The following is a 25,243-nucleotide window of genomic DNA, read 5'->3' on the forward strand; positions in this document are numbered from 1 at the left end:
TTGAGGTCTTACTATTTGTCAGGCATTGTAGTCTGTCAAACGTATTATGAATTTTTCATCTATTCCAATGCTCATGGCAGTTCTATAAGGGTCACTTGATAGAGGAAGAAGCAGCTTGATTGAGTAACTTGCCCCAAGTCACAAAGCTAGCAAGTGGTATGAATAGTTTGAACAGGAAATCTGACTCCCAAGTCCTCCCTTTTTACTGCTATAAATCTCTTTATTAGCCGATCATGATTGTAACAGATTTATAATGTATAACTTTACTTCTCAACCCTAGTCATCTCTTGTCTGGGTCCTACAGCAGTCTCCTCACTGGACCTATTGCTTCTACTTTGCCCCCTAGAGCCCTCTCTGCCAAAAGAGTGATCTTTCATTTATTTATATGAGAACAATCTACAGATTTTTTTTTGGACAAACAAAACTGTATGTATTTAAAGTGCACAGCACAATGCTTCAGTGTTTGTGTACCTTGGGAAGTGATTGCCACGATCACGTTAATACTCCCCTCATCTCACATAGTTACCTTTTTTTTTCTTTAGAGAGATCTTATAAAAATATCTGTCATATCTTTTTCTTCATGAAAATTACTTAAGTGTTGCAGTAGACAGAATTATGGCCTCCCAAGGATGTCAAGCCCTAATCCCTGGAACCTATAAATGTTACCTTATTTGCAAAAAGTGTTTTTGCAGATGTGGTTAAGGATCTTGAGATGAGGAGATTATCTTGGGTTAGTTGGTTAGGCCCTACATGCCACGTATCTTAGAAGAGAAGAGCAGAGGTAAATTTGATGCAGACACAGAGGAGAAGGCCATGCGAAGATGAAGACAGAGATTGGAGCGATGCAGCCACAAGCCAAGGAAGCCAGCAACTACTATAAACCAGAAGAAGCAAAGGACAGGTCCTATCCTAGTGTGTCCGGAGCGGGTATGGCCTTGCCAACACTTTGACTTTGGCTGAGTGATACTGATTTAGGATTTATGGCCTCTAGAACTTGAGAGAATAAATTTCTGTTGTTTTCATCCACTCAGTTTGTTGTAATTTATTTCCTGCAGCCACAGGAAACTAAGACAAGTAACTTCCCATTTCAGATAAACGAAGACTCCTTGCTGTGTCCTTAAGTGACCCCATTTAGCTGTCTCATCACCTGCCATTCTTTCCCTTGTCTCCATAAGGGCAGAATCTTTGTCAGTCTGGTTTATCACTATATCCCCAGAACCTAGAACAGTGCGTGGCAAGTAATAGGCACTCAAAAATAATTTTAAAATGAACACTGATTAAACTTAATATTCTGAGAAAGTAACTGTACACCTGAAAGGCCAATGACACATTAGCCTCATCCACTGATGTCATTCTTGGATGAGAAATAAAAACAGAGTATCAGTGGAGTGATATAATGCTGATTTATTTTCCTAGAGAAACCTTTTTTGGGGGGAGCGGGAGAAAGATACACAATAGGGAAAGGATAAAAGATGTAATTAATCAATATGCAATTTGATCGTTTGCACTCAGTAGATGCAGTCTACCAATCTGATTCCGAAAAGATTCATTAGTTCTACTTTTATTAATTTTGTATTACTTTATTTTCGTTTATGGAAATAATAGAAAAATATGTTTCTCCCAATGTGATTTTTTCATTACAGTATTTCATATCTACTGAATATAGGTAGCTTTTAAAAAAAATCTTAATTTCAAATATTTCTAGAAAAATTTACGGTGTAAATAAAGATATTTGTGAATAAAAAGCTTAACTTTACTTACTCTTTAAGTCTATTTCAAGTGGCATAGATACGTGGATAAACAAGAATAACGCGATAAACAATTACTGTTGGCCAGGACTGGGCTTAATGCTTTAGACATATCTTTTTAAACTTCTTATAACAATTCCATTTGATGTATTTATTTTCATTTTAGAGTCGAGGAAATCTAAACCTAAAAAATTCAGTTGTCGACTATGAGTAATTTTTTTGGGAGGTTTCTAGGAAGTATGAAGTTATATATGATTTCTTCCTAGAGTTCACCGAGAAAAAAAGAAATGATCTTAACTAAAGGAATTAAATAGCATAAGCAGATGATACAAATTGCTTTTTTCTTTTGTTTGCAGCTTAGAAATAAAAGTACCTGTCTTCTTCACTGTAGGCGATGTTTTCTGAGATAAGTTAAAAGTCATGAGAAAAGCAAAAGCATTTTGTGAAAGAAACACGTTTATGCATAATGCTCCAGACACCATACAGGTCATACAAAGCCCACAATGGACAATAGTGCTCTCTTGACAAACTTGAGCATTTGGGGACACGATGTGAAGGAGGGTGAGGAAGGAAGTGAAATAGTCCCTATGATATAAGTTGATGGAAAATAATCATCAGGGTCAGAATTGACCTTTCTAGGAGGATTTATGGGCTAAGAAGCATAAAGTTATGTAACTGTATTTTTCCATTTACTAAGAAAAGAAAAAGTACTAACCAAAGGGATTAAAGAGCATGAATGGATGATACAAATTACTCTTTCTAATGTGGTTTACAGCTTTTAAAAAGTACACTGACCACAATGCTTTTTGAAAATAATGTCTGTGTTATGTTTTTTTCTTTTTCATGTATATCTATTTGTGTTTAAGGACAAAATAGATTAACACCATTAATTATTTTACATTAGATTCAATAGAAACATTTATGGAGTATAGTTTTTCTGGGCATATATAAAATGTTATATTTGTTGATATTCCTAATAGACCTAAAAATATTGCCTTTCAGTAAATTCTAGTGGAGACCAGTGTTTTCACATATATTTCTTAGTCATTGGATCATTTATTTTTAACCTGCTTGCGATAAAAATGAACTGGAACTTTTGAAATTCTTAATTCCAAAATCTTTTATCTCTGTGAAAATGGGACCACTGTTACTACTTGAATATTATTTCTGACTTTAGGCATTTGAGTGCTACAAAGGATCATTTATAGATATTTTTGTTTATAATCCTTGCAAAATTATAAAACAAATAAGGTATTTACATACTCCACTGTAATAAAGGTCTATAATGTTTGCTTTAAAACTTTATGGATTACCTAAACTCCTGAAGTGTGGTGAACTAAATATCCTAGAAAAATTTATCAAATCAAAATATGTAGAAACTCTAGATAAAGTACAATAAAGATTCTTCTTTTAAATGCACAGTTAAGCTTGTAAGAGAGTAAGGAATACTCGGGGCCCAAAAACAAAGTAGCCAGTTCCACTTCTACTTAGGATGCAGAAATGAGCAAGAAAACATCACTCCTATTTTAACAATAGTGGGTATTCACAAAATCCATATAACTTTTCTTGAGTTTATCAGAGGTGGTTACCAGGCAACCAAGTAAACTGAATTCAAAAGAGCAACAGCTTCTCTGAGGAAAGAGGGGACACAGGGACACTGACTTTTGATAGAGTATAGGAGGAGGAAGTGGCCACCACGTAAGTTTGTTAGGAAAAAAATCAGCTAAAATTGTTACAGGTTTTTAAAAGGTTACTGGGGGCTAGCATATCAGTTTAGAATAACTTGGAGCTCCAGACACAAGGGAACTTTGTGGTCACTTGCAAGCCCTTTCCCACAGGCCTCCTTGCCTTGGGGGCCAGGGCAGGAGACTGGAGAGGGTCCCCCTTGCTGATGCTGGTGTGGTGATCTGGCTGCTGCTGCGGGCAGGAACACATCACTGCCCACTTCCTCAGAGCGACATGCACGGACATATAGGGAGTTTCAACAGAGAGATGAAAACTGTCAAACTCAAATGAAAATACTAGAAATAAAAATGATATCAGAGGTGAAGTATTCTTTCATTGGGCTTAGCCACAGTTTGGGCACAGCTGGGGAAAGAATCTATGAATATGAAGGTAGCAATTATCTAAACTGAAACACAAAGATAACAGAGTAAAAAAAATAGAAGAGTGTAGCCAAATGGCTTTGAGACAGTGTAAAGTGATCTCATGTAAGTACAGTTGGAGTCTCAGAATGAGAAAACAGGGGAGAAGAACTATTTGAGGAAATAATGGCCAAGACTTTTCTGAAATTAATGAATGGGTATAAACCAAAGATACAAGAAGCTCAGAGGACCCCAAGCAGGATAAAGACACATACTCAGCACCCCCCACCACACCCCTGGGTACATCATAATCAAACTGCTTAAAATAAAAAAAAATACGAGGCAATCTTGGTAGCAACCAGGAAAAAAAGAAAGATTACATACAGAGTAACAAAGGTGAGAATAAAGCAGACTTCTGGTCAGAAACTGTGCAGACCAGAGGACAGTGGGATGTCGTATTAGAAGTACTAAAAGCAAACAAAAACAAAAACAAAAACAAAAACAACAATAAGAGATCTATATCCAGTGAATATATATCTTTTTAGGAAAAGGCTGAACACTTTATTCTTTTTAGATAAACAGAAATTGAAAAGATTTTTTTTTTTTTTTGTACCAGACTTATACTGTAAGAAATGGTAAGGGAAGTTCTTTAGGCAGAAATAGTGTGATACCAGATGGATATTGGATTTATGTGAAGAAATGAAGAAATGGTAAAAATTAGCGTAAATGTAAACAAAATAATAATTCTACACAAATCCTTCCAGAAAATAGAGGAGGAAATAAGAACGTCACAAGTTATTCTACGAGGCCAACATTACCCTGATACCCAAATGAGACACAAACATTACCAAAAACAAACAAAACAATCAAACAAAAACTAGATGCATATCCCTCATGAGCTTCAATGCAAATATCTTCTGAGAAACAGCAAATAAAATTCAGTAGTATATAAAAAGTATACTATATCATGACCAATTGGAGTTTATCTCGGGATTTGGGGTTGGTTCAAAATTCAAAAATGAATCAATATAAGTCATATCAACAAAGTGAAAAACAAACAAACCACCATCTGGTTATCTCAGTAGATTTAGGAAAAACCTCAGCAAACTAGGGATAGACAGGAGGTTTCTCTCAAAAACCTACAGGTAACATCATATTTACAGGTAAAAGACTGAATGCTTTCCCTTAAGATCAGGAACAAGCCAAGAGTGTCTGCTCTTACCGTGTCTGCTCTTAACATTTTGTTTAGCACTACTCAATGTTCTAGTTAGGCAGTAAGGCAACAAAAAGAAATGAAAAATATGCACATTGCAGAGAAAGAAAAAAACCCAGGTTTTGGTCAGAGAATCTACAAAAGAATAATACTGGAACTACTAAGTGAATATAGAATGGTTGCAGGACACAAGATCAATATACAACTCAAATGTATTTCTATACACTAACCACAAACAATTGGAAACTGAAGTTTTTCTTAAACTATCACAATAGCATTAAATATGTAATACTTAGGGTCAATCTGATAAATGATATATAAGATCTGTATACTGAAAACTATGGAACATTGTTGAGAGAAATAATATGAGAACTAAGCGAGTGGAAAGATATACCATGTTCATGGATCAGAAGACTCAATATTGTTATCAGTTATTCCGTATCAATCTATCTATTTAATGTAAAATGATCGTAATTCTAGTAGGGTAAGTATTTGGTAGGAAATGACAAGCTATGTCTAAAGTTCATATTATAATACAAAGATCCAGAATAGCTACAATAACTTGGAAAAAGAGAAAGTTGGAGGACTTTTACTACCTAATTTTGAGACATACTATCCAGCTATAGCAATTAAGACTATGTGATATTGGTATAAAGACTGATCAATGGGACGTATATAGAGGAAAAAAATAAATACACATAAACATTGTAATTGATTCCAACACAGGTGCAAAGGTGTGTTGGTGTAGAGAAGATAGTCTTTTCACCAAACAGTGCTGGGTCAGTTGAGAAAAAATAGTCCATGCCTTATACCGTATAGAAAAATGAACTCAAAATAGGTCATAAGCCTTAATGTGAAAAATGAAAGTTGTTGAAACTTCCAGAAGAAAACATGAGAGAAAATCTTCATGACCTTGGGTTAGGAAAAGGTTTCTTACACATGACACTAAAAGCATGATCCATGGAGGAAAATTTAATACATTTGACTTCACGTAATTTAAAGCTTCTACTCTTCAGAAGACACTGTCAAGAGAATTAAAAGACAAGTCACAGAAAGAGAGGAAATATTTATAAATAATATATTTGCTAAAAGAAATGTATTCAGAATATATAAAGAGCTCTCAAAAATCAAAAGAAGACAGATGTAAAGTACAGCATAGGAAATATAGTCAATAATATTGTAATAACTCTGTAGTGTCAGATGGTACTACACTTAACCTGGGGGGCAGGGTGCATCATCTCCTAAGTTGTATAAATATTTAACTGCTGTGTTGTATTATTTTCATAATATAATATTGAATGTCAACTGTAATTGAAAAAAAGTAATAAAAATAATAAGACCACCCGATTTTTAAAAACTGGCAAAAATTTGGATATTTCACCAAACACAATTTGTGGATCACCAGTAAGCGTAAGAAAAGATGTTCAGCATGTTTAGTTGTTAGATAAATGCAAATAAATTTATATAGACCCATTAGAATATCTGTACTAAAAAAATGACTGTTACCTTTTCGGACATTTTTCAAATTTGCTTCTGCCTAGTCTTCTCTCTGGTCCCCTTCTAGGACTCCAATTTCACGTATGTTAGGCCTTTTCATAGTATCTCTGTCTTTTCCATCTTTTTCTCTTTGTGATTCATTTCGATTATTGATTTCGATTATTATCTTTTTCTAGTCTAGAATTTCTTTTAAGCTCTTTTAAAAATCTGCCACATCCTTTTTTTATATCTTAGAGTTTTCTGTCGAAATTTTCAATTGTGTCTTTTATTCTCTTGAAATGGGCACGTATCGGATAACACCAACACCTGGAGCACCTTTTGGTGCACTTCTGTTTTCTGTTGCTTCTTTTGGTTCTTATTCACGTTATCTTATTTCTTCACGTGCCTGGATGTTCGTGATTGTGGGTTTGATCTTGGATTCGATAAGTTATTTATAGAAATAGTTTGAGGCCCAGGGTGATATCTTCTCTAGAAAGGAATATATTTTCTTCTGCCAGTCATTTAACTGCACTAGCAATAAGTCTCAATCCAGTTTTAGGTATTGGATGATTTGAAGCAAGGTCAGTCTGCTTCAGGATTACACTTATCGTATCCCAGGGGACTTCCCAGGGCCTCTGCAAGGCTGTCAGAAAAGTCTCTCAAGCTCTGGGCCTCTCAAGAGCCTTTGCTAGAATCAGGAAATGGCTCCAGGGGAAAAAACAGGCTCCAAATTACATGCTCATCTTTTTGGAATTCTGTTGTCTATTAGATTTTGAATGGGTAATTTTTCTAGTCATGGGTAATCTGGGATGGATAATTTTTTATTTTCGGATAGATAACCTTGTTTTCATATGTCTTTATGCAGATGATTTTTAATATATTTTCCAGCTTTTTGAATTATCCTCATCGAGAGAGCTCATTAGAATGACCTAATCTGCCATTACAGAAAGAGGAAGTCTCCTTTCCTTTTTATTTTTTTCCTTCTTGATTTAATATCAGAACAATATTAACCCAAAATGTTTCCGTGTGTACACCTGCGTACACCCTCTTCAGCACACGCTGTCATCACCCTTACCTCACATGGACTGATCGATTGTTTTCTAATGATGTGTTAAGAGTAGTTCAGAACTTAAATATTCTGCCTAAACACTCGTGATGAATCTCTATGTTGAAACTTTGAGTTTTTCAGCACCCTTATTTTGTTGGGGTGAAATTATGTTTATAGTAGCAGATCTCCACTATCGGTCTTTGCTTTCTCTGTGGGCAATCTCACCCACACCCAAACCTTTAAATATCATCTCCATAAATTCTGTCGAGTCTATGTTAATTCTCTTATTTATGGCAGACCTTTTCAGAGTATCAGATCTGTAAATACAGTTCCATGTTTGTAATCGCTATTGGATATCTCAAAGGCATCACAGAGTTAACGAGTCCAAAATTGAGCTTCTGCCATTTCCCCTTGACACCTGGGCTTCCTCCAGTGTCCCCTTTCCTAATGGGTTACCCATATGGTTTTCAAGCCAGGATTTTGGGAATCATCCTTGGTACCATCTGTTCTTTCATTATTCGCTTATATAATCCAACCACACTACTTCCAACCACCCTAGTCTAAGCTACTATGAGGGTTTGCTCGGATATGTTTGACAGCTTCCCAAGCGATCCTCACCCACTACCTCCCTCCCACCCACCCCATCCTACCTCACTCCTTTCTGATTCATTTTCATCTTTATAATCGGTATGATATTTCGAAGCATTTAAGACTACAATTTCAATATTCTCCTGCTTAATGCATTTAAGGCCCTACATAAGTGGGGCTCTGTCTGTTTCACAAGCCTCAGCCCCTCCTCTCACCGTGCTCCAGGCACCCTGACCTCCTTTCGCTTCCTGCTTCTACCGTGCTCCTTCTTACTTCTCTGTCCTGGGAATTCTCTGTTTCTTACTCTTCTTGCTTTCCTGCCTCTCTTTATTCCAGCTTTTGTCTAGTTATTTCTTTCTCTTCACGTGTTGGTGACCCACCTCTCCTCAGAAGAGCAGGTCACCCATTAGATTTCTTATGCCAGCTTGTACTTCTCATCCTCAGCTCTTATCACAGTTTTAATTACAGTATTAACAGGAGCATTGCTAAGTCTCTGGCACTTAGCACAGTGCCTTGAATGTAACTAAAGAAATATTTGTGGAATGTTTAAAGGCACGTAAACAACAGGAGCCCCTCAAAGGTAGGAAAAAGTGTATTTGGCTTTTCTTCGATTTCCCAGAACACTTAGTATGATGCTGTTACTTAATAAATAGCTGTAAATGAAATTAAAAGTATCAGACTTAGATTTTCATTGGGCCACTTTAGAAAAGCTTAGGATAGAAGAGGAAAGCACTGTGTCTGAGTCAAAATAAAGCCCTATTTCTACTTGTTTATAGAAATTTGTCATACTCTCCAATGCTGCTTTTCACTTCCGAAAGCAGTTTATAATTTTTTCAAAAAAGTATTTAAATAAATATGGCTACAATGGATCATTTGAAACGATTACTTATAGCTCTTGTATCAAGTAAGTCGATATTTTTTTTGATAACCACATCTTTTCTTTATAACATTTTAAATCGCTTTTTATTTACATTTTAAGCCTAAATCATGAAATTACATGATTCTAATTTACTATGTGTAAAAACGACTCGGCAGAGTAGTCCAGCTAGAAGGTCGGTTTGAAAACCATTGTCTCGAAATGTGTTTATTTGCTTTGGCGTTGTCATGATTTTGCACGCGAGGGTGCTTCACGGCACACTTACGGGGGTCATGTGATAGTCACTGCCACTTTCTTCATGGAAAGAGACCTTCGGGATATTTTTATGTGTACCTCCTCATGAACCTTGCCAATCACTGAAATACAAGAAGGGTAAAGCGCATCCCTTTTGTTCCTGTTTACTGTCTCCATTGTATTCTCCCCTTTTCTCTCTCAGTTTGATTTTTGGTGCTCTCAACTCCCTTTATTTCAGTGGGGAACGCGGCAGTCAGTGATGGGGAAAAGAATGAGGGATCGTAGTTCACTGTTAAAGGCGTCTTAGAGCTGGCATGTTCCAATTACTCAAAATTAACTCAAGTTTGAAGTCTTTTATACATATAATTTTTAGTGAAAAGAGCTATTCACTGTTATTGTTAGTTACTAAAAATGTCACATGTATGATCCTCAAAACCCCAGATATTTTATGTCCTAGAACTTCAATATTTTAATATTTAAATCCCCGTTATTTAACTTCAAAATAATCAGTAATGTTATCTCTAAAAAAAGTGTACAAAGATATTTTGTAATTTTAGGGCTCTTTTACCTTTAACTAGCACCATTTATGGTAAATGTGTTTACCAGTTTTATTCAGTAAGTTTACTTTCCAAATGTGTGAATTCAAAGTATTTGCTCTTTTGGAATAAGCCAATGATTTATTTACTGCTTCTCCATGTTGTGTATTGTAAAGAGAAATCTCTTCTTGATACATATAATGTGAGTTTATCGGAGATGCAACAGTTTCCCTCTCTGCAAGGCCTGTGTTAGACTGTTTTGCAAAATGCTTTCTTACACTATTGTTGCTAACTGAAGAATGATTTTAAACGCAGAAGTGCCTAGTACATTTTCCTTCCTTGAATGGGAATCGTTTTCTAAATTTGGAAATATACCATTAACTCATTTATCAAATGTCTCATTTCATTTTGGAGGGATTCAAGTTGGAATGCCAGCGTACAGTAGTGTGTAAGAGGAAGGGTAACTGGCGTGAAGGCATGCACTTAAGCAATAGAGGAATTTACTTTTCAGTGTCTTCCAAGGTCCATGAGGATGCATACTTATTTACCCAGAGAGTATGGATCTCACTATGTTTGTCCAGGAGGTGTGACTCTGTGGAGGAGAATACTTATAGGTAAGTATCAATCTCTTATTGTATTATGTTTCAGAAAAAAATATGTTTAGAAATCAATTGATTTTTAGCAGTGATAAAATCTCTTAGTCTGTGCTGGTTTCTTAACAGTGGACAGTCCCAGATGTTGAAGTCAGCACAACAAGAGAAAAACCCAAATCCCGATAAGACTTGAGGATTTTTCGAAAATTAAATGCAAAATAGTTGGGGCCCATGTTGCTGCGGGCGTGAAGACTAAGTAACAGTAAGAAGATGTGCCGTTGGAGAGCTTCTCATGTCCTTCTTTTGCATAAAGTTTGCACACGTACAAAACCCAGGACTTTAATGGCTTTTTAAGAGAGGGCAGAATTACACCTCTTGGAACTTAAAACAGCAGACTCACGTGAACCGGAACGTACACTGTGGCCCTCACGATTTATTTTAATATTTCTTCTCAAAGTACTTTCTGTTTCTAAATAAAAACCGTGCCTTCTGAAACCTGTAAGTGATGTATACTGGCCACATCAAACCTTTTAAAAGCGTTTTCCAAATCCAAAATTGTTAGCGTGGAACCAATGTTTGTTTGGGAAACAGTAAAACAGGGGCATGTGGGCGGGCTTATTTTAGAGACCAATTGCTGCTTCTGCTTTATGCTTTATTATTTCTTCTCTTTTTCTTTTAGCCAAGAACTTTTAAGCTACATAATTGACTATTGCTTGAAAAACGTTGTAAAATAATGTTTGTACATGTGATACAAAAGTTTAAAACAAACCAAAACAAAAACTAGCCACTGTACTGTGTTTTCTGGGAATTAACCATCCCACATAAACATATGCCACAGTAAGCCACTGCCAGCTCTCCCACCGACCACAGGAAGGCTTAGGATTGGTTTAGGTCATGCCTTAATAAACGATGAATTGGAAATGCAGGGCCTGTGAGGAAGAATTCATTGCTTAGATCTGGCATCAGGCAGGGTTGTCTTAGAGTTGCCAAGTACTCGCTCCCTGGCCTTCGGCAAAATACTTGAGGGCTCTCGGTCTGTTTCATCTATTGTAGAATGACTCGTTTCATCTCCTAGCACAATGACTGGCAGTGGCCCCCACCATGCTGAATCTAGGAGTCCGGTACATGGTCTAAATCCTGGTGACAGAGATAGTGGAGTAGAAGATGGCAGAAACGTCACCTTATTGACATGAGAGAAAGAGGATTGAGAATGCATTTCTGCGTGATCCATTTTTGCTTTGCCTTGTGTCTGATTCTACCACACCCTAACCTACAGGACTCACGTCAAAATCTCTTGAAGCCATTTTTAGGAGATGTGGAAAGTGTGCGTGAAGGGAGAAAGCGTCAAGAGCAGAAAGTGTAGGTGAAAGAATAAGAGATATTCAGTCAGTCATCCAGCCATTATACCGAATGCCCACTGTGTGCTAGGAGTAGGGGATACGGTAATGAACAAAACAGACAAAAATTTTTGCAGTCATGAAGCCTATGTTATAGATGTGGGAGATAGACCATAAATAAATTGATATGTTGGATGATGGAGATAATAAGTCTGTACAGGGAGTGATGAGAGCTGGGGCAAGGGAGTGGCTTTCAGTTGAAAATAGGATCATGTGGAAATCTGGGAAATGGGGGAATTGGGAACAGATCTTGTAAGTCATGGAAAGGAGTCTGAGTTTTTCTTTGAGCGGGATATGAAGCCATTGGAGACTTTTGAGCAGAGAAGTGACACGATCTGACTCCTAAGCGTCTCTCTGCCATACAGAGGGGCAGTGATGGAATCAGGGACTAGATAACAGGTGATTGGAATAATTCAGGCTGGAAATGATGGTGGCTTGGATCAGGGTGGTAGTGGTGGAGGTGATAAGTTGTCAGATTCTGGATCAGAACAGGTCGGTCACTTGACTGTGGTGGTGAGGCACTAGGAGGAGTTGAGGATGACCTCAGCGTTTTTGGGCTGACAGCCAGAAGGGCAGGGTTGTCAGCTACTGTTTACTGAGACGAAAATGAGAGGAGGAGTAGGTTTGGGGAAGAGATCATTTCAGGTGGGGACAAGGTGAGATTCCTACCAGAGAGCCGAGTGTAGAGAGGAGACAGTTGGATGTACAATGGTCATTATTTAAAGCTCAATTTGCACAAGTTGGTAAGTCATCAAAGTTCTGTTTAAATGATTTAAATTTCTAAGGAGATGGTATTATAATTCACATTATGTATATTAGGAAATGATGTAGAAAGATTAATTTTCTTAAGATCACAGATATGAAGCTTTGTTTTATAGCTACAAGTTCCACATCGATTAAACAAATAATACTTATAGTTACCTTCACATTACACACACCCTCTCTTCTAGAGAAGTATAGGTGATATCTTTGATGAGGATTATATGAAAGGTGTTTTTTTTTTTACTTTTTGATGTGTCGAAATCTAATATTCTCATGTAGGCTTTAACTTTGAATATACATTAAAATTTTTTTAAATGGTGAATGTAGATGGCTATGAATATAATTAATTTAAAAAAACATTCTTATATTTAAAAATTCCTTCTTTTAAAAGCAGTTTACTTTGTGGTAATATATGTTCTTGTCAGTTGTTGAAAGGGGGAAATTCATTTGCACAATCTTAAGTTTATTTCTTTTATGTCGTAAAATGCATGATGTTTATATTTTGAAGCAGAAATACAAGTAATGAAAAACACATGTAATTGAGCTTTGACATTATTATTTTCTAGGTATGATGGTACACTGTACAATACAAATAGCATAATGGAAGTTGAAATCTATCAAAAATAACTATTCTATTTAAAGATTTATGTACTTTTATAACTTTCATTCAATAAAGCAATGGAATGTTATTTTATTTCATAAATTCCTAAGACAGTTAAATTTTATATGGTCTAATAACTTACGTGATAAGGAGCAGATTAACATAGTTTTCTTAAATTAAGCCATAAGAGGAAGTACATATTCTTAAAAGTCATATGCAGTGATTTACGGGCTATGACTATGTTTACTTTCTATGACCTTGGATTTTTAAAAATTATAATTTCCGGTCTCTCATCTATGTAATAGCAAACTCTTTCTGATTCTACAGGAAGTCCTGCACGTTGCAGGAGTGGAAATGCAGTTAACGGCCGCCGTATCGTTTTTGACCATTCTGCAGGAAGAATCAGTGTCAATTCATACATATGCCCACTCCTTCCTGCAAGTCATTCTGTTACATCTGGAGCACAGGGATGCAGGTCAGGGGCCTGGCGTGCTTAATTATATACTTATTTACTGTTTCTTGAATGTGGCCATGATGTTCTTTGAACCTTTTTTTAGCCTGATGAGTATAACTGAATGAGGCCATGCTGTCCAAGAGTTGATCATTAGTCTGACTAAAAATAGCCATGGCTGTATCTTACAAAACCTGAAAAATTCAGCATCTTTGAAAGCTGAAGACCCATTAGTTCACCTTATGATTTACGCTTTCTTCTTCGATTTTTTTTAACTTTACATTTGTGTTATAATATTGTACAGCAAAAAAGTGTACAATTTAGGTTAAAGATATCCACTAATATTATTTTTAATGATGTAAATGTTTTCTAGATGTTGGCTAAGATAGAGAAACTTTTTCTACTAGTAATAAAAATTACTCCACTTTATCGTTAAATACTACTGAACTATCAATTGCTGAGTCGAAACTAAATTTGTGAGACTTTTCTTGTGTTTTATTTTTGTGTGTCTGTGAGATTGTAAGTGAGACATTTAATTTGGCATATTTTATCTGTGTGAATCAGGTGTCAGCAACGCATGGCTGGAAACTCTTCTGTCTGTGATAGAAGTATTACCCAAAGAAACTCTAAGGCATGAGGTAATACTCTTTTTTCTTCCTTTCTTTCTTTCTCTCTTTCTTTCTTTCTTTCTTTCTTTCCCTTCCTTCCTTCCTTCCTTCCTTTTCCTTCCCTTTCCTTCCTTCCTTCTTTTCCTTCCTTCCTTCCTTCCTTCCTTCCTTCCTTTCCTTCCTTCCTCTCTTTTCTTTTCTTTTCTTTTTTTCTTTTCTTCTTTTCTTCTTCTTCTTCCTCTCCTCCTCCTTCCCTTCCTTTTCCTTTTCTTTCCCTCCTTCCTTCCTTCCTTTTTCCTTCCTTCCTTCCTTCCTTCCTTCCTTCCTTCCTTCCTTCCTTCCTTCCTTTCTTTCTTCCTTTCTTCCTTTCAATACAAGTAAGTGAAGTTTTGCTTTTTGTTTTTGATAAAAATGGCATTTTAAAAAAGAATAAAGTTATTTCCCACTCATAAGGCAACATATATTCATTATAGAAAATTTGAGTAGTACAGGAAATAGTAGAAAGAAAAATCATGGTTCTGTTCTTAGCCACTTTCAATATTCTGCTATAATTTCATTTCAGGTTTTTTCCCTATGTATGATTGCTTTTGGCCTTATTAGTGATCTTATTGAATTTATATATGGTTGTTTTTACAGTTAGCATTATTTTCCTGTTAGTTTAAACTTGGTAGTAGCTACAAAATACTTTGCTTGCTTGTTAGACATTTAAGCCAATTTTCAAAATAAGGCATTAATGAAGATCCCTGTAGAGCTTTTCTTGTTTTCCAGAAAATTTCTTTAAGTATAGCTTCCAAAAATGTGGAATTACTAGGTCAGAGGGCATAAAGATTCTTGAGGGTGTTGATTAGCAACATATGAAAATGCCTGCATCCTTGGACTTTTATCAGGAATAGTGTTCCAATTTAATCTGATGATGATCCCAAAATGGAATTGCATTTTAGTCGGAACTTTAAAAAATTATTATGCTGTTGAATATTTTCTCATATACTCTATTAATATCAGTTCTATTTATTCGTTTGGAATTGTCTGACTATATCCTTTGATCACTATTTATATGTGCTTTTTATCTATCAAGGTTGCCAATCCTTTGTTTGTTGCAAATATTGTTACTAATTTCTTGTTTGCTTTTTTATTTTCAATGTTTAATATACCCTTCTCTAAAAGTTTTAGTAAATTAAGATGAGAGAATGGGAAAATTGGAAAAGAAATTTATTCTCTAATGAAAATGTTTTTCATCCTGTGAACATTATCCCTATACATATTTCTTTCCAAACATGTCTTCGGTGAAGTGTTGTCTGTGAATTTCATCAAGTGTCTTTATTCTTTCTTTGCCCTCATGCAATTTATGGTCCTACTGCAATGCTAAAATGCTTGCTCAAAAATACTTGCAGTTATAAGGATGTTTGTATACTCGATGCCAAACATTTAGATGATTTCATGTATTTAAATGTTGAACGTAGTGTCGACATGTGTTATTTATATTTTTGAAGGGTGATATGTAGTAGATACAGTTTTTACTCTGGAACACCATGTGGTATTTAACGTGTGATTTTTAAGATTTTAAATATGCATTTTATTTCATATATTTCACCTTTAAATTATATTTGTTAGTATGCATCCAGGAATTTTGGTTACTTTATTGAGAGAAATAAAACCCTTTTGTTAGAGTCATAGAATTTTAGAACTTAGAGGGCTCTTAGTACGACATATTCTAATTTCCATTTTAAGTAGATGAGAAACCGTGGGATGAGAAATAGCAAGATGAGTTGGACAATTTAAAGAACTAGGACCAGAATTAGGACTTGATCTTCATCGTTCTTTACAGCATATTATACTGTTGAGCTTTTGAGTGCCCAGCAGATGTGTGATACAGTATCGGACCTGGGTGGTTGTATTCAAATGACAGAGTGACTTAATAGAATCTATGCGAGGCTATAATCTATGATGTTTTGCACCCCTTTAGGATAAATATAAAAATCTATATGGGATAAAAATAAATTTCAGGGCAGCTGGTAATTAATTTTCTTTTTTCTTTTGAAAACATGTTTCACAATTATACTTTATGTGCATACAAATTATTACAGAATTCGCCATAGCTTAAATTCAATCTCTTTTTCGCCCAATTAATTTTTACTACATAATTTATCATCATCTTTATCATATGTATGTAATTACCTGGAAGACAGACAAGGTGACCCAGGTCGAACAACTATGCACCTCAAATGCTAATTCAGATTCTTTAAAAACACTTAGAACTCTAAAATAGTCTTTGGAGAAAATAGCTGACATTAGTGTCAAGAATATATAAAACCTAAAAAAAAAAAATATATATATATATAAAACGTGATGAATTTGTTCTCTAAATCTTTCTCTTTAGATTTTGAATCCACTTGTTTCCAAGGCACAACTTTCTCAAACAGTCCAGTCTCGTTTTGTTAGTTGTAAAATTTTAGGAAAATTAACCAACAAATTTGATGCCCATACGTGAGTATTTGTATTAACTTTTTGTCTACTTTATTCAATTGATTTAAAATGTATAATAACTGTGTGACCAACAATTATATTAAGTTCATATTATTCCATACTGCATACAAATTTAGTTCTTCTAACTTTATAGCATTCTCAGAAGTCTGCTTATTCAGATGCATTTCTTCTTGATCTCATGGCTTTTCAAACTCGATAAGATTAACTTTTCTATTTCCTGTCTTAATCTACCTGTCACATATCTACTATAGTTTTGAGGATGAAATGGCATTATCTCATAGACTGCAAAAATTGGTAAACATGACATAAAGATAGACTTTTTGCTTTCTTCCATTATTGTTATGAATTCATTATTTTGAGTAATGTGTTTTATTTTGAGGTTTTTATGGAGAATGTTTATAATTTGTACGCTCCTCTCTGCCCAGATGATAAATCTCAAAGAGAAGGATGGAATGGTGTATAATTATACCATAAGAGAAAAATATAAAATTGAAGATTTTGGTTGATGGTTGCTAGAATCAGATATTCCACTTATTTACATTTTTTTTCTTAGCTAAGATGTTTAACTGCCAATCCACAATTAACCATTATTTTAAAAAGACTCATACATAATTTACAAGTAGCTGATGAAAACATCCAGATGTAATACATATGTTAAAATACATTGTAAACTTTGAAGTTTTAAAGAATATTAGCTATTATTAAGCTAAGATTTTGATGATAATTATTTCAAAATATTAATTATTCCGAAGCGCTCACCCATTTGCATGTTTCTTTCCTCTCTCTCTAAGCATTAAAAGAGAAATACTTCCCTTGGTAAAATCACTCTGTCAAGATGTAGAATATGAAGTTCGATCTTGCATGTGTCGGCAATTAGAAAATATAGCTCAGGGCATTGGGTAAGTATACTTCCAATTTCTTGTGTCGCATTCTTATTTCTGGATAGCAGACATGTGAATCCTCTTTCTGTATTCCATGAAAGCATGCTATTGAAAAGCTCAACTACATATGATCTTTAAGAGTGATCATGATAAGTACCTCCTGATGTGTCTAGATTAAAAGAGGTAAAAATGAAAATGCTTAGCATGGTATGCATTCAATTAATGTTAAGTTCTTTACTTCTCACCTTAAGTTACTTAGCTGTCATTCCAAATGCCTGGATCCAGGAAGAGAAAATGTCCCAATATGAACCATGCATGCACTCTTATTTACGAGTAATCGATTCCCTAATTTTGATCTCAAAACCAGTTTTGTATGATAGGTCTTCTAAGTCTAGGCTGACTCTGGATCATTGTGGGCCATAATTAATTCAGTCTCGGCCAGATCCGCACTCCTTAACCAGGATCAGAACCTATTAGGAGAATATACTGTTGTCTTTTTGTATCCTATTTTTTTTTTGTCACCTTATATTTTGCCACTGTTGAAAATGGGCGAGTCATCATGTGTTCATAGTAGTTCTGAAAATTAATTTAGGATTATTGCTTAACGATTAATTTATAAAAGTAAAACTAGAAAGAATCTACTTAGCTTATGTAAAATGCTTAGAATAGTGCCTGACACATAGAAAACAATAGCCAAGTGTTTACTTCTATTATTATTTTATAAATTTTGACATAAACAACTAATTCCTTAGACTCATCTCTAAAAATAAAATAATACGGGTAAAAAATAAGCAAAATGTTAAAATGTATTGTAGAACTCAAAGGCTAAGTTTATACTTTTCCCAGTAGTATATGAGATGTTTCCTGCACCTTTACCAACAATGCAGATTTATCGTTAAATTTTCTAATTTCATTGGCAAAAGTAGTATTTCACTATTGTTTTTGCACATATCTCGTATTATCCAATAACTGTCTGTCTACTTGAGTATATCTCTTGCTGAACTCAGAGCATCTGGAAGACAGGATTGTATCTATTGATTATTTCATCGCCCATATGTAATCCAGCGCTTACTTAAGGCAGCTGCTCATATATATTCATTGAATGAATATATTTCTCTGACAACCAATGAAGTTGAACAATGAGGTTGAATACATGGTTATTTGCCACTTATAATTCTTCTTTATGAAGCACATAGTCATTTTCTTTGCCCATATGCCCATTATAAAAGTTGAGGGGAAATAAGACATCATGGCAGACCTACCCGTGTAGGACGCAAATAGTTTCCTCTTTCATTAGTTCCTCTTAGCAAACTGGATTGTAGCAGAGTATTTTTTCAGAAAGTAGGTATGGACTGTATACTGCCTAAGCTATTTTATATTTAAGAGAATGTCTTTCTCTTGCCTTCACATGTAAAGTCCACCCTGGGGCAGAATTCTCGGTTATAATTCTTTCAATAAAAACCCTTCTGGCATTTAAGTATGTGGAACAGAAGCCTGAGGACAGCCTGGTCCTACTATATTTGTGGAAGTCCGGTTTTATCAGCTCAATGCTATCAATGCTAGTCATTACAATCTAACCCTCATGATGTCTTCAGGGAGTAAGATACAGGGTCAGGGATAACGAGATGAATGAAATAGGCAGGCTTGCCCAGATGGCCAACCAAAAATTTTGGGGTCTGCCTGTGTAATACAACTCTATCCAGGTGCTGGCTATGATGTGTCATCTGATGGTAGCTGTCTGCTCCAGCTTACATACTGATAAAGATGGTTGGCTAACACAGCAGAACAGCACCAGCATTTCAAGAAACCTCATTTGTTTGCGCCCTTCTCATTTGCCTGATCTAAGGAGACTGGGCCAGAAGAAATACTGAGGGCCCATCCATATCCATATTTCTTTTCACAAGACGAAGTTGCCTCTAGTGTTCTTACTCAGCCTTCCTCTACATGGTTCCCCTTCATCAACAGCCTCCAATCTGACAAAAGACAGAAACATGGACAGAGTATCAACCATCAGTCCCATCGTATCTGAATTCTGCAACCTGCCCCAACAAAGGCAGTCACGGATCTGCTTTGCTGAAGCGGTTTCGAATGGAAAACTGTATTATACTTTGTGGTTTGGTATAAACTAGTCATTAAGATCTCTGTGGGTAACAGTGTTGTGCTGGGGAAACTAGAGTCGATTTAAACAACTTCGCGGTTACTATTAACGTTTCTTGTGTTTCTATCGTGCTTGCCCAACCAGATCAAAAGTTCCTGGAGAGCAGGAACCATATCTTTATGACTTTTCCTAGTCTCTGTAGCATCTAACTTGGGACTCGTTATTAGTGAGTTCTTGCTACAAATTTATTGATTTGTTTTATTTTCTTCCATTGCTTATTGTGCAGGACAGAACTTACAAAAAGTGTGGTGCTCCCTGAATTAATAGAACTCTCCAGGGATGAAGGCAGCAGTGTGCGACTTGCAGCTTTTGAAACTTTGGTTAATCTGCTTGACATATTCGATACAGGTAAATCTTCATATGGACATATCTTTGCTTCTGAAAGCAGTGTTTTCCATAAGTTTTGCATCACCAATAAGGAGTAAAGGTAGATGCAGAACAGAATTTCTTACGTTAAGTGTTATGATGAATGTTCAGCTTTCTTTCCTTCCTATCTCTCTTTTTATGGTCCCTTCGTTGCCCTCTCTGCTGCCCCATTTACCCTCATGGCACGCACTGTTGCTACAGATATTCTGTATTTCCCTCTTTTCTTTCATCAAAATTTAATTTACTTTTGTGTAGGACTAAAAATTTGGCTTGGTAATTAGCCTTTAACTTGGTCAGCTCATTGACCCTAAGAAAGATCTTGATTAGAGAAATGTTTAAATTAGTTTCCTCTCCTTAATATTTTAATGCTAGATATCCCATGGCCCACCGAAGGAGAAATTTGGGATGGGGAATTTGAGTGGGAATGGATAAGGAGGTATTTCTTACTGTTGCGCAAATCAAATCACAGAGATGATTAGCTGTTCTGCTGAGTGTACGACTAGATTCTTGATGAATGCTGGACTTTAGTTTACCAGGAAACTAAATAACCATTTTGATAGGATAAAATTTGGAGAGGTAAATGTCAAGTACTTGGATGCAAAACTCTAATTATAGAATTACATTTACTTGGATTAACAGCATCTTACCTGAACTAGGAGAGCCTCTTAAAGATTATTGCAGCATAGATAATAATTATGTATGAATGTTGCAGAATAATTATTTAGGCTCTATGAGGAGCCAGAGGAGTAGAAACTGTAATACGTGATGCATGAATAAATGATTGAATCTCCTTGTTCTAATGACGGGGCACCCCTAGGCATCCCAACTAGATACTTGGCATCATCTTCGATGTCTTCCCTATTTCTGCCCCACACTTGGTTATCACCAGTTTGGGCCTAATCTGTGTTCATAAAGGAAGCTAAGTGGAACGTAGCCACGCCCGCTTGTTTATGTATTATCTATAGCTGTTTTTGCACCACAGTGACAGTGCTGAGTAGTTTTGACAGATAAACTGCAAAGCCTAGGACATTTACGAAAAAGTTTGCAGATCCCTGCCTTATTCCAACTATGATCACGTTGTCTTATGATACTTTTTTGTTTGGCTTCATGCTGGTCTGACTTTCTCAAGTACAGAGGTCATTTATTATTCATCTTTCTACTTCTATTTAATACGATGCTTGTTTTGTAGAAATTCAATAAGTATTTGTCGAATGAATGTCATTTAGTGAAAACAGTAGATGTGGCATGGAAATGTGACGATAGTAGCAGTAATAGCAATATACTAATAAGCCTATTATGGCACTTAGTATTGGCAGACCCTTAATGAAGTAGTGATTCATTTCTGAAAGTTTAAGAGAATTATGGGTACCTCAGTATTTTAGAATCAAGACTTAAATATTATATATATATATATCAGAAACTTCTGACTTAAGCAGACATATTCAAAAAACCAATTAACTTTTTAGAGTCCTCTAAGAAGTAAAAGGGAAGAAATTCACTATCCAGAACATATTATAAGCTAACTTATTTCCATCAAAAGCTGCAACATGGTATGAAAGGTATGCAAAAGAGAATAAGAAAGGTTTGCTGGGCTTGCTCCTCATCTGTTGATATTAGTGGTGTTAGAATTCTTGTAGTTATTTAGACTCAAAACCTCAGTCATCTTAGCTTTTTAATTTGTAATCACTTTATATTCTATTCTCTGTGGCCCACAGTATAGAGTCCAAACCCCTCAGCCTGGCATTAAAGTTTTTGATAATTTCAACTCTCCTCTGACCCCTTCTTCACTACACATCTCCATCATCCTTGTTTTCGGATATTTCCTATTACTATGTGGCCAACCTGGTCATTTTTCTTTCTGGAATTTGAATACATGTATTAATTTCTAAGTGTTCAGTATGGGCAATGGATCTAAAGTGTTTTATTTTGTTTTGTTTTCCAGATGACAGAAGTCAAACTATACTTCCCTTAGTGAAATCATTTTGTGAAAAGTCTTTCAAAGCTGATGAGTCAATTCTAATTTCCTTATCTTTTCACCTAGGAAAACTATGCCATGGACTATATGGTATGTAACCTAAGAATTTCAAGATTACACATAATATTTTTCTTTATTTTCTACCTTAACTACTAAACTTCAGCTCTTCAGTTGTAAAATCTATCCTTTAAGTGTGTAAAATCTTGAGAGGTCTTAGAATTTTTGTAGCATAATTTAGAACACATTTAGTAATGATGTTTTCACTAATAGAACCTGTTTGAAAGAACAATCACAGTGAAGTAGGCATAGCCCTTTAAATTTCTGGATATTTTATATTTACGTATTAGATGGTATATGATGCTCGTGTATATTAACTATTGGTGCATAGTATTTGTTTATTAACTATTTGTTGAATAATTAATATATCATGTGAAAAGTTTATCTTGGAATGTAGAATAATGCCCGTAACTCTTGGCACATGGAGCATATTACTCAGTTCTTAGCTTACTATAATAATGTAAGCATCAATTAATTATAACCATCTAGCATAGTAAAACATCTTTTTATGTGGATTGTAGACTTTTAATGGGCAGTTGAAAAATGTATTGCAATACATAATGAGTTCCTAGCTTCCTAAGATAGTTAATGAATATGGAACCAGTCTACTGATCAAAAATATTTCGAGTTTACTGGGCCATCTTTTAGATTGAATTTTTAAGCTTCTCTGCAGACACATATCCATGTCTTTTCTGCAGGCAATTTTTGAATATTTACCACAATATTAGTATTATAGCGACTCATCATTGGTCTATAGTGTGATCCATGCTGCAGAAATTCATGCAGGCATAATTCCTGCATTGCTCAGTTTATACTGTTGAAATTGAAATTAAAATATTATTTAAATTAACATAAAGTGAAACAGTAGAGCTATTAGATTTCTTCATAATTGTTACTTTTTCCTCCCTGTTGCTTTTATTTATAATCACTAACCATTTATTTAAATATTTGATTCCAGTTATGTTTTTATTGTACTTTACTTTTCTCTTTTTAATTTTTGTTTCAGTTAAGATGTTGAGCAAAGGTTTTACATTTTGTTTTAGGAATTTTTACTCCAGATCAGCACTTGAGATTTTTGGAGTTTTATAAGAAACTTTGTACATTGGGTTTGCAACAGGAAAATGGACACAATGAAAACCAGATTCCTCCCCAAATCTTAGAGCAGGAGAAGAAGTATATTTCTGTACGGAAGAACTGTGCTTATAACTTTCCGGTAATAAATTACGTATTTGTATTGACTAAACATTTTTGACTATTACTTAAAATTATGTGAATAGAGAGCATTAAAAAATATCGCCATGAAAAAATAATATTTGAAACTTGCTGCTTACCATTATGTCTGGTAGCTACAGTAGGTACCGAGTAAATATTGGTATAATTTACATTTCCCTGTATATGTAAATGAGAATTATATGCGTGCATATGGATCTTCCAAATATGATTCCTAACTCAATTATGGTTCAGAGGACATGATTTAAAGTTAACTGAAATGACTATAATATTAGATGTTGATGCATGTTTTTCTCTCTTTGCCACTCCTCTCCTCCATTCCGCCTCCGCCAGGCCATGATTGTTTTTGTTGATCCTAAACACTTCCACATGGAACTCTATTCCACGTTCTTCTGCCTGTGTCATGACCCGGAAGTGCCAGTCAGATACACTATCGCTATTTGCTTTTATGAAGTAAGTCTGAAGCAGCATTGCCACTTTATGTCTGTTGTCGATTCTATCTGTGTGCACTAGACGGTGTTTTGATGTTTTGTGCACATCTGTTTACAGATATATTATAAAATATGGTCTCCAGATCTCTTTCGTATTCTAGTCCTAAATCTTATTTGAAAATTCCCGTAATTCTTTTCTTAGACTGTTTACAGAATTCATTTATGTAAATATGTTGATCATTTATTAATCCGTTCATCTAACGTATTTATACTAAGTGTTTACTTTAAGATGACATTGTGGTGTAGATTTAGGTGTTGCAGATTTGGAAGTAAAATCAGTTTTTATATGCTTTATAATATTTATATTCGACTTTGTACCTAAAGAACTTGAGAGCAAGTGGAAAATTGAGATTATTTAAATTTATTGTTTTTTACTGCAAATGTGTCATTTTATGAGCATAGCCTTTAGATTCAGCCATTATAACAGCTCTCCGTAACGTAAGAGCAAAAGCGAATTGAAACTTTAATGATGGATTTAATTAATTATTTAACCCTTGAGGCTGAAATTTGGGGCATGTTTATTGAGCGATTGCATTAAGTACATGCATGTTTATAGTTGCAGTAAATGTGTATAAACCATAACTTGTCAGCTTCAAAACTGTCACATTAAAATCTATAAGTGGCATAATATAATATTTCCTTCCTTTATAAGAGGTATAATAAATATTCTTATCCCCAGTGAGGATATTTCATGCCCTTTCTTGCACTGTGCCCCTGCCTCGAAGCATGGCTACATTAACAGAAAGTGTGCAAGATACCTTAGCATCATTATAAATGTTACTTAAGGTTCTTTTGGCCATTGGGTGGTAGTCCTTGCTTCTTTTGAATAACATTTTTTTTTCTGGTATGAATGAATTAAATGTTCATTGTGCAAAATCTAGGAAATATTTCCTTCGAATGGTATAATTCATTAAAATAAGTCCAGTGTTGCACAATTAAGTCATTTCGAAAATATATGTATAGAAATCTGCTTTTGGAGGAAGGGAGAGGGCGAGGCGTGGCCAGGTGAGTAATAGGAGTGAGTTTGGAAATCACTGATCTAGCTATTTGCTGAGTGGCTAGTTTCCTTATTCTCACGATCATACCATTTAAGTAGGCCAATAATGATACTTTACTCCAGTCTACACTGGTGGATTTAAATTTTCCTAACAGTGTTACTGCTGGATTCTGAGAATTACTTTAGTATGTTCTGATTTTATTCTTGTTTTTATTATTTTGAAAATATTTCCGACAAGTCAAAAGCAAGCCTGTAGAGCAAAAATTTTGACGCTTTTTAAAATCAGGAACCGTTTTAACAAATAAAACTTTACTCAGAGCCAATATGTAAATAAATTCATCAACGAAGCTGAAATGGAAATGGGTGAATCTTCCGCCCTGTTTGTCTG

At 35.1% G+C, this 25,243-nt stretch overlaps 1 protein-coding gene across 5 annotated transcripts in view; it reads left to right on the forward strand.

Moving 5' to 3' along the window:
* PPP4R4 (protein phosphatase 4 regulatory subunit 4) overlaps nt 1-25,243 on the forward strand; it is an 82,533-nt gene that overhangs the window by 28,489 nt on the left and 28,801 nt on the right. For 3 of the 5 annotated variants that reach the window (XR_005657584.1, XM_039884104.1, XM_039884106.1), the window contains exons 4-11: nt 13,485-13,632; nt 14,173-14,246; nt 16,594-16,700; nt 17,492-17,599; nt 19,966-20,087; nt 22,048-22,170; nt 23,181-23,350; nt 23,701-23,820. Coding sequence is in view for 4 of the 5 variants with exons in the window: in XM_039884104.1 (XP_039740038.1) it covers nt 13,485-13,632; nt 14,173-14,246; nt 16,594-16,700; nt 17,492-17,599; nt 19,966-20,087; nt 22,048-22,170; nt 23,181-23,350; nt 23,701-23,820 (972 nt within the window). In the remaining variant the exon portion in view is untranslated. Of the gene's footprint in view, nt 1-10,315; nt 10,419-10,590; nt 10,896-13,484; nt 13,633-14,172; nt 14,247-16,593; nt 16,701-17,491; nt 17,600-19,965; nt 20,088-22,047; nt 22,171-23,180; nt 23,351-23,700; nt 23,821-25,243 lie in introns of those variants that run through there. The other 2 variants (XM_039884107.1, XM_039884108.1) reach the window with 2 other exon arrangements.

Source organism: Pteropus medius, unplaced genomic scaffold (assembly GCF_902729225.1).
Source record: "Pteropus medius unplaced genomic scaffold, Ma_sr-lr_union100, whole genome shotgun sequence".
NCBI classification, from domain to species: Eukaryota; Metazoa; Chordata; class Mammalia; order Chiroptera; family Pteropodidae; genus Pteropus; species Pteropus medius.